At 38.1% G+C, this 10,960-nt stretch overlaps 1 protein-coding gene across 1 annotated transcript; it reads left to right on the top strand.

Moving 5' to 3' along the window:
- Positions 1–3,319: 3,319 nt before the first annotated feature.
- LOC141431008 (uncharacterized) lies at positions 3,320–7,773 on the top strand. Its single transcript, XM_074091939.1, has 2 exons — positions 3,320–3,441; positions 7,467–7,773. The coding sequence occupies exons 1-2, from the start codon at positions 3,369–3,371 to the stop codon at positions 7,679–7,681; spliced, it is 288 nt and encodes a 95-aa protein (XP_073948040.1). The 5' UTR covers positions 3,320–3,368; the 3' UTR covers positions 7,682–7,773.
- Positions 7,774–10,960: the final 3,187 nt, after the last annotated feature.

The following is a 10,960-nucleotide window of genomic DNA, read 5'->3' as shown; positions in this document are numbered from 1 at the left end:
GGGCCATAGTTCCCACGCGAGCCCAGTGCGGATTGGGAACTTCACGCGCACCATTGAATCGCTTCGCAGGTTTGTGCAGGTTTCCTCACGGTGTTTTCCTTCACTGTAAAGCTCGTGGTAAATTTCAAATGTAATTCCGCACATAATTTCGAAAAACTCAGAGGTGCGAGCCGGGGTTTGAACCCACGACCCTCTGCTTGAGACGACAGGTCAAACCACTAGGCCATTTTTCATTTTAAGTTAGTTTATTGCATTTATTTTCGAATACCTTCATTACCTTCATTATATTAGACGACCAGATGGCCTAGTGGTTAGAGAACCTGACTACGAAGCTTGAGGTCCCGGGTTCGATTCCCGTGTCGGGGCAGATATTTGTATGAAAAATACGAATGTTTGTTCTCGGGTCTTGGGTGTTTACTATGTATTTAAGTATGTATCTATCTATATAATTATATTTATCCGTTGCTTAGTACTTTGGGACTAGGTCAATTGGTGTGAATTGTCCCGTGATATTTATTTATTTATTTATCCTCCTGAGCCCTCGCGTAATTTATATAGGATCAAGTGAAATCAATTAATACTAAGAATAAAGCCCGAATGCACTTTATAAAGTAGGTACAAATTGTTCATTGAATAAAGAATTTTAAGATTTTTTTAATAAAATCCAAAATAACAAAGCTACTTAGTGAACTACGTCCAGGTCTCGTATTGAAAGTGAAAATGTTAGCAAATACGTTGAACAAAGGCCTCCCCCTGAGAACGCCACAATGAACGACAACTCGCCACTTGCATCCACCGGTTGCTTGCAACTTTTGCGATAGCGTCAGTTCACAGTGGGAGGCCTGCCATCGCTTCGTCTTCCTGTTCGTTGTCACCAGACGAGTACCTTTCTCCCCCATAGAAAACGATGTTACTCCGACAGTTTTAACGAATTTAATGATACCTATTTTTTTTTATTTGACTGGATGGAAAACGAGCAAATGGGTCTCCTGATGGTAAGATCACCACCGCCCATAAACATCTGCAACACCAGGTGTATTGCAGACGCGTTGCCAACCTAGAGGCCTAAGATGGGATGCCTCGCACGTGCCAGTAATTTCACCGCCTACCTACCTACCTTATATTATGTAGAAAACGTACAGAACAGTCGTCTAAGGTACAGAAAGGCCATACAGTCGCGAACAGGAATTGTTGAGCCACTTGCTATTGTTCATAATTTGGCCGTGTAATGCTATTCATATCATATTCATGAAACAAAATCCTACGAGTATTGAATAGATCATCATCATCATCATCATCATCCCAGCCTATATACGTCCCACTGCAGGGCACAGGCCTCCCTCAGAATGAGAGGCTTAGAATGAGGGGATTGAATAGATACCACGACTAAATTAAGAATAACGGCGAGTGACTCAATGAGGGCTATCGTTTTTTGTCTCACTAGATGGCGCACTGTTGCGTGAGGTTTTTAAGTATGGCTTTCAAAGTCTGTTATTACGGGCGTAATCATATTTAATACACCTTAAAACCGTACCATAAAAATGTCGAGCATGCCACAGTGTTGCATAGTCCCCGTTTTGTTCGGAAAAAAGGGAGGACAAAGGTTTCCGAAAGACAAAAAGGTCTCAAAACACAGACATCCATTGCCCCGGAACGCATATTTGCCATAATTAATTTCAGATATTGCAAAATACTCACACAATTATTCTAATGAATTATCAATCCCTAATGAGCGTATACTGAGCCCATCACCTAATAAAACAAAGTATTTCTGTGAAAGCTGACCACGAACGGTTTTATTATATAAAAAATATCCAGAGATAAGAAGCTACAAACTTACAGCTACAGATGGCGCCAGGTTGCTTAATTGATGTTACCATTGTTAATAATATATTTCTAACAATTATAAATAAACCCGCGTAGCTCACTCAAAAACTATGAGATTTGACATTTCGGAGACCTCACGCTACACTAGCGCCTCTAGTGGCGAATTCATTCGCGATAGCCCTCATTCTGATTCGCGATGATACATACGTAAGCTCAAAAAACATAACCCTCCATCGCAGAGTTGGGTAAAAAGGGCTGCAATGTTATGACGGCATGAAACTGTCATTAAACCGGGGACCTTTTGTTTTCTTCGAGGAAAAACACTTGAGTAACGCAGTATAAAGTTATTCCCCGTTCTATGCTAATATTGTTTATTATTCAGTTGAGGCATGTGCGCATTCTTAGGTACGTCACGGAGATGTATTGATAAGACTGAGAAATAGATTAAACGATTTCTTTCATTTTTACAAAATTCCGTGAAAACTCGAAAGAGGGCAAGTATTCGTGCGTTTTTTTGGGACACATTTTTGTGATTAAACCAAAACAATTTTGGAGTCTTTTTGTATTTTTTATTTCAACTCCAAATTTGTTACTTTTACGGGTACCCCGTGAAACCATATCGAAAATACAAACTGAGACATGGATGCACAGAAAAACCAGAAAAAGAGACCAGCGCTGGGAATCGAACCCAGGTCCTCATCAATCCGTGCTGCATGCTAAACCCCTACACCACCGCTGGATAGGAATCTAGACACGAATTTTTTCCTATGCATACATATCTCAGGTTGCTTATTTCTACTACGCTACTTATGCAGCAGCACTAGCGACCTCTATGTTCCGCTCTCATCGAGAGACGTCACACTCTTTCGGAACCAACCGCTCACCCAGACAAGAGATGTCGCTATTAAGCAATCAAATTATGATTGTTTTTTTTGGATTGGTTCTTTTTCTGGTTTTTCTGTGCATCCATGTCTCAGTTTGTATTTTCGACACATTTTTGTTGTTTGTTGACATGTTTATTGACATGGTAGAAGATTTTGTACCAGCTTTCAGGTTATCTAGTAAAAGTACAGGATCTAGAAGTAGCAAAAATTCTAAGTATACGATTAGCCTGTGGATGAACCAGTGGTGAAAGAGACTCAGGGGCTGTTTCACCATCCATTGATTAGTGTTGGTTAAATGTGATGCCGTCTCCGTCTATTCGGACAAAACAAATAGAGACGGCATCACATTTAACCGTCAGTTAACACTAATCAATTTTAATGGATGGTGAAACAGCCCCTCAGTCTTTTAAGATTTCTTGAAACGACAATACTCCATTTTACACGACTCGACTCTAAAATGAAGACTGTTTTTGCCAAATAAAATAAACCATTAAACTTATCGTGGAAAAAACGTGATCCAAATAACAATGGAAACATGTCCAGCGCAAACGTGTGTTTCAGTATAAAATCATGGCGTAGCTAAAACTCACGAACAGAACGTACTCGTACGCGAGTCTGAACAGTTCATAATTTATTTAAATTAATTTAAATATCAAGATGAAATACTTTTTCGTTGTTTTGTGCGCATTGGTAGCTGTTGCAGCTGTCCATGGACAGGGGTTCCCGACGAGTAAGTAGAAGTCTTTATTTTAAGCGTCTCTATACTGGTTTGGATAGGTATTTAACTAAATGTAAAACAAACAAAGTCAATGAGGGCTATCGTTTTTTGTCTCACTAGATGGCGACTGTTGCGTGAGTTTTTAAGTATGGCTTTCAAAGTCTGTTATTACGGGCGTGAAAACAAAGTTTCGATTAAAATCATATTTAATACACTTTAAAACCTTACCATAAAAATATCCAGCAACCAGTGTTGCTTAGTCCCGTTTTGTTCGGAAAAAAGGGAGGAAAAAAGTTTCCGAAAGGCAAAATTGTCTCAAAACACAGATTCATTGCCCGTAACGCATAATTGCCATCATTAATTTCAGGTAATGCAAAATATTCACAAAATTATTCTAATTATAAATAAACCCGCGTAGCTCACCCAAAAACTATGAGATTTGACATTTCGGAGACCTCACGCTACACTAGCGCCTCTAGCGGCGAATTCATTCGCGATAGCCCTCATTGGTGTCTTAAATATTGAAATTTCCCCATTAAACTATCTAAACATTTACATTTCTGTATTGAAATACGCTAGTCTAGTTGTATTACTATGAATGATAAGTAAAATGTATAAAAACCTTGAATGTACCAAATCTGGCAGCTTAAGTTTATTTACATTTAGTTAAATACCTATCCAAACCAAGTATATTCGACTGTTTTGCTAAATACCTACATAAATACAAATTAATTCGAAAGTAGGTACGGCAGATTTGCGGCGGTAGGTTTGGCGGTTTGCAGGTGGTAGGACCTTGTGCAAGGTCCGCCCGGATTGCTACCACCATCTTGCTCGCTAATCCTGCCGTGAAGCAGCAGTGCTTGCACTGTTGTGTTTCGGCGTGGAGAGTAAGACAGCCGGTGAAATTACTGGCACTTGAGGTACTCCATCTTAGGCCTCTAGGTTGGCAATGCATCTGCCTTACCCCTGGTGTTACGGATGTTTATGGGCGATGGTGATCTCTTACCATCAGGAGACCCACTTGCTCGTTTGCCATCCAGTCGAATAAAAAAAAAGATTCGTTAAAAATATTAAACAGGGACAAGTAGGTAAGTATGTTAAACATCGAAATATTTTAATCTTCCTTTATCTAATATGAATTTTATTTAATTTCGAAATAATTCTTCATTATTCTGCCCAGAGTATTATTTTTCAATAGATACTAAGTGATGTATTTTTGTAATATTTAAAATAAACTTAAAGACAAACAGTAGTATTTAGAATTAGATGTTCATGGGCTGAGCAGCTAAGTAGTTTGTCTCACTTGCAGAGCTATTCCACTTACACAGTGTCTCAGATATCTAGTAATAAATGATTAGGTATCTGTCTTATCTACGAAGGATAAAAAGAAAGGTAAAAAAAAATTAAAAACTGAACAGACTCCAAAAAAAATCCTAATTTACACATAGACAAATCATAGAAAATAACGTCGCGGTGAGCAAATTGTTTATATCTAGGTAACGCCTGTTTCAATAATTTTTCTATTTTTTTGAAGTCGGCACGAGCCAGCAGTTCAGTGTTTGCTTTTACGCGTCAAGATTATGGACTGCTTGATTTTTTTCATCAAGCTATGATTTGGGTACCTCAAAAGGCGAGTGTATCGCCTATAGCAAGTCCGGCAACGAACTCGCAGTCCTAATAATGCTGTAGGTAGACACCTAACGGACCTAACCTCAACAGCGGTGATCACTTACCATCAGCTGAATTACTTATCAGGGCGTAGGTAGGTACATTGTTGTCACACATCCCGACCCGAAGACTACCGGGCGTACATTAACCGCACCTCAATGCTACGGTCAGTAACATTGACATAAATGCTTGGGGCGCTACTACGAAACTCCGTCCTAATACGGACCGTCCCATCCACAGAAATAATCCATATTAATATTAAGTAAATGCGAAAGTGTGTGTGTTTGTGTTTGTCCGTCTTTCACGTCGAAACGGAGCGACGGATCGACGTGATTTTTGGCGTAGAGATAGTTTATGGGCCAGAGAGTAACAATAGGACTGTTTATCCCGGAAAAATGCACAGTTTCCGAGGGAACAGCGCGCGATAACGGAATTCCACGCGGGCGAAAGCTAGTAATAAAAATATTTCTGTGGTAGGTACCGCCGCGCTCACACTTTCGTATTAAATAGGTAATATTAGCGTATTCTAGATAATTTATTGAATCAGGCGTTACTTTGCGGAGGTCCATATCAATGAACTAAAAGAATTTCCTTGCTCACCCGCGACCTTACGATAGCTAAGCTTATGCAAAATATGCGTGTTCATGCAGTTCCTCCACCTCCACACTGTAAGAACACACACAAATCACAAAACCCATCTATCACCACCACCACACTACACTGACGCGTTTCGGAACTCAACCAGAGCTCATCTTCAGAGTGCACAACGTACACCATGCTACCAGTTGTTAGACTAACGAACTACAACCACCGTTTTAACTTGTCACTGTAACTCCCAATACCCACATACGTTTTATGAAACAAAACAAAACTACCCACAATTATTAATAATTTTTTTTAACCGTCAAGGCTTAGATGAATGATTGGTCTCGCCGCGCGCGCTCGCTCGACTAGATACCGCCGGCGTACTTGTCAAATGCGGCAACAATAGTACGCCGAGATCGGCGTACCTGAGCCCGAGGCGATCAGTCGCGTTGCAAACTGTGCGTAATGTGCATGTCCCGAATTTTTTGTTAAATTTTGGTCATAAACCGAAGTAAAATGCCAGTTTTCGCAGTGAAATGTTTAAAAATAATACTAAAGATAAGAAGGACACTGGGATCACATACCATCAGTAAATATCGTATAATTCGAAATTACAAAATAAATAACATGAACCCTAACGCCATTCTGTGTTGCCGCGTACACAAGAATCAAATCCCGTGGTTGAGATTTTAATAAATTGAATTTTATTGTTATCATTATTAATGATGCTAAATCTATATAACTTATTTTATTTAAGTATCTAACGTAATTATATATATACATAACTAGTTCTATATTATTTAAGTAGTTTATCTTTGAGATATTATACACTGAAGGTGTATAAATTGTTACCGAGACACTATTTAATTAAGGGGTGAATGTGTTAAAATTAAAAATGTTTTTTCGTCTTCCCAGTCAAAAGCCCGATCAGCTGATTTACTTAGTTATTACGGGAAACGAAAAAATTTTTTTCGTATTTACCCATTTTCCTGAAATGTTAACTTTTACCCGACTGCCCGAAGGAGGGTTATGTTTTTCAATCGTATGTATGTAAGTAATGTATGTATTTTTGTAAACAATTATTTTTATTTAGTCTTAATTAACCTGTACATTATATTAGGTTAAACTATAGGTGCAACGTGTTAACTGTAGTACGCAAACTTCTTAGTTGGTGACTCAGTCCATGAATTTTCAGTAATAATTTGTAAATATTGAATGTGATTAAATATATATATTTTTTAATTAAAAGTGAGGCCTGATCATTGATATACCTACATCATACCTACCATTTTTTAAAGAGAAACCTACGCCTAACCTATACACAAACATATTAATATTCACTCTTAATTACTTCTTAATTTCTAAGTATTTCCAAGATACATTTTGTAACCAGTAGGTAATTATAGACCACAGAATAATTTATTTTCCCAATAATTCGGGTACAGTGGAGCAGCTGGCAACACAATTCGTCACGCACACTAGTATCCTGCAAATTGTCTTTACACCGTTCTACGCACACTACAATATTGAGTTGCCGCATTCACGACGTTTTGTTTTAGAGTTACCTGCGGTATCTAGTCGAGCGAGCGCGCGAGACCAATCATTCATCTAAGCGTCAAGGCAAAATGTTTATTAACTACCATTGCTGAAATTAGATCCAAGCCGTAGCAAGGGAGATGAAACTAAATTTACCTGCTCATTAATAATAGACCCCATACTGTTGTACTGTTGTATTCTAGATAGATAGCTTATTGAAACACCCTAACCATTATATATTTTTCCAGGGAAATGTCCTCCCGGCGAGCATTCCGTGCTCTACTGCCCTCGCAAAGCCGAGCCTAACTGCGAGACCCCCAGCGTGCACGACGGCCCGCCCGGCGCCTGCGACATCCCGGACTGCTTCTGCGACCGCGCGCCGAAGGTGACAGTGCGTGACCTGCGCACAGGCAAGTGTGTGGAACCTTCGCAGTGCCCTCAGAACGTGCTTGAAAAGAACTGAATTATAATTTAAAAATAGTTTATCGGACACTTAATAATAGGTCTACAATGGGACTGCCTAAATTATGTCGAGATTAAATGCTTTTTAAGTAATTTCCTGTAGTTACTTAATTTTTAACCGGTTTCAAAAAACGAGGAGGTTCTACGTTCCAATGTTCGTATTTTTTTATCTATGCTCACCGATTACTCAGTCAGTTGTGGATCGATTTTCAAAATTCTTTTTTTATTCGAAAGCGTACCTACTCTTCTGAGGTGGTCCCATTGTCACCAAGTCAAGATCTAATGATGGGATTCGAGGGAAATCGAGGGCAAACCTCAAATGTTATAGGCACAACTATGGCGATTTTGGCATTTATAGCAGTCAGATAAGAGTTTACGTTCAGAAAGTATCATTTGGTTAACTGGACCCACAGATTACTAATATGTAGCTAGCTAAACTGGACCTGAAGATCGTAGATGACCAATGGAATTCGTCAAAGCTAAGTAATGCTCGCTCGTCTATAAACTATTATGATTAATATACCTAGAGCGACTAAGAAGAAGCCTTAAGTTAATGATTCTTTCGAACTGATGCTGAAGCCGGAAGGTAGGCAACGGAACTCTGTTATAAAACAACGTAATTAAGCCGTGTTTAGGCTTAACGGAATCGATGAGAGATGTACTTTGGCTACGTATCAGTAAAAAGTCAGAAATAAAGAAAATTTTTAACAAAAAAGTAAAACTGACTCCAAAAAAATAACAAAATTAACAAAAAATGCAACCGACTACAAAACCCTTGAAAATATTTTTCTAGGTACCTACTAGCTCGAAGTCAGTGATTCAGCACGACCCAGCAGGAGTGGAACAATAGTCGTCTACCTCACCTACGTACTATGGGTTTCAATCCCATTTTTTGTTATTTTTTTATTTTTATTGAGTCGGTTTTACTTTTTTTTTAATTTTCTTTATAATATAAACCCCCTTGCAAAAAATAGGGCACCTATGGTTTTTCAGATTTTTAGGCATTGAAGTAAGCTTTCATGCACATAAAATACAAAAACCATCGGTGCCCGGTTTACTTAGTGTAATGAATTTATTGCTTAAAAATAAACGATGACCCTTATTAGAAAGAAAGAAAGAAAGAAACGTTGACGTTTGATAAGTGTTTTTTTCCAAAGCGCTCAATATCCAAATTTCATAGTTGGGGATCGTCTTACCTGCGTAAGAACTAAACATAAAAAAACTTTCAGCCTATACTATAAGGTCTGGCTGCCATGGGATCTTAGTCCATAATTTACATCGTAATTACACTGTCGCTACATGTTTTCTGTCGATTTTATACTAAAGTTCAAACGTGAAGTGACAGCGACAAGGTTCCCTAGTAATTTAGTTTGTGTTGCAATATTTTATTAGCGACACGGTGTGTCGCCAGTAATTATTAAACAATTTGGCCAACAGCCCCATTTTGTAAAAGTAAGTCTTGGTTCTAAATAAATCTCGAGTGGTATAAATTTTTACTTTGACAGTACAATTAAAAAACGTGGCATACTTCCAACCTTTTATTTCTTAATGTAACAACAATACAATACAAATCAGCTCCACTATTTACACAATGAGCATAATTATCCACAATTATCATAATTATCTAAGAAAAAAAAATATCATAAGCACAATCTATCTACATACATACGGAAAAATATGAAGCGTACCCAGCTCTTTTCTATATATAGGTACACACAGAATCCCTGATTTTTTTTTACCTCATTTCATCCAATGCCTCTATAATTCAAAAATAGCTAGATTGTGCTATGCATTATAGTTTATCATGTTTATAAAATAATTATGTACATAAGGTACATTAAGACATCTCGTCTTAAAATCATCCGTCATCATATATCACAATTATAAAAAAAAATTGTCTGTTCATTTAAAAAAAATGCATCTGTCATCTACTAAATGACACTATTTGACATGGCAACATTTCTACGCCATAAGTGAAACAACTACATTAATCCTTACTCCTTTTTACAAGAATAATCAATAAATGAGACTCTGGTTATGATTTACATATATATGAATATACACATTTTTTCGTAAGGCACTAAGTTTTATAAATATTGCGTTAGCTACTTAACATATTGGCTATCACAATTATCTCAACACCACACTATAAGTAAACATTCGTTTATGTTTCCTTCCTAGCCATACCAAGTTTCATAAAATTGACAAAATTAATTTACTTTAAACGCACGCGGAGTTTAAAAGGCTATTTAAACAGTTACTGTTTAAAACGCACAAAGGCGGAAACATACTATGTATTAACACGCGACGCCACGCCACGCCATCCGACGCATGTTTCTATCCTTACCAACCCACTAATATTATAATGCGAAGTGTTTAAGCCTGATTGTTTGTTTGTTTACTCCATCACGTCTAAACCGCTGAACAGATTTAGATGTAATTCGGTGTACAGATAGCTTCAGTCCCGGGGAAGGACATAGGATAGTTTTTATCAGTGAAAACCGAATTCTAAGTGGACGAAGTCGAAGGTAGCGGCTAGTAATATATATATGGGACTGATTAGTACTGACACGCGTTGGATGGCGTGTACCAACGTGGCGTGGCGTCGGGTTTTAAATAGTATGCCCGGACTTTAAGGCGTTCACAACGGTAATAGTAATAGTAACTTTACATGAACTCATGGTAACGTTTAAGACACAGGTCATCAGCAAGCTCTGTACTGAATGTGTTAAATATATACGTATTCACAGTGCTTCATTAATGCAGTGAAATAAACTGCCAAGGTTTTGTCTGCGTCCTAGGGCGCTGCTTCTTAAAGCTTATAAGTCGAAGAATATTACCTACCGCTACCGCTTTCGCGCTCACCAGTTGGCGCCACTGTAGACAAAGGCCCTGCCTGAGGTATAGTGGTTAGTTTGTTATTACGGCCGTGAAGACAAAATTTACATTTAAATATTATTTTAAAACCGAACCATAAAAATATCGAGCATTGCACAGTATTGCGTAATCCCGTTTTGTTAGGGAAATAGGGAGGACAAAGGTTTCCGAAAGACAAAACTGTCTCAACAGACATTCATTGCCCCGTAACACATGCTTGCCATAATTCATTTCAGTTATTGCAAAATATTCACAAAATTGTTCTAATTATAAATAAACTCGCGTAGCTTACCCAAAAACACCGAGATTTCGCATTTCGGAGACCTCTCGCTACAATAGCGCCTCTAGCGGCGAATTCATACGCGATAGCCCTCATTGAGTGAGAAAAAGAAACAAAATACTT

Source organism: Choristoneura fumiferana, chromosome 9, assembly GCF_025370935.1.
Source record: "Choristoneura fumiferana chromosome 9, NRCan_CFum_1, whole genome shotgun sequence".
Taxonomy (NCBI): Eukaryota; Metazoa; Arthropoda; class Insecta; order Lepidoptera; family Tortricidae; genus Choristoneura; species Choristoneura fumiferana.
The sequence above is the reverse complement of the archived record's forward strand: the minus strand, read 5'-3'. Positions and strand labels throughout refer to the sequence as shown.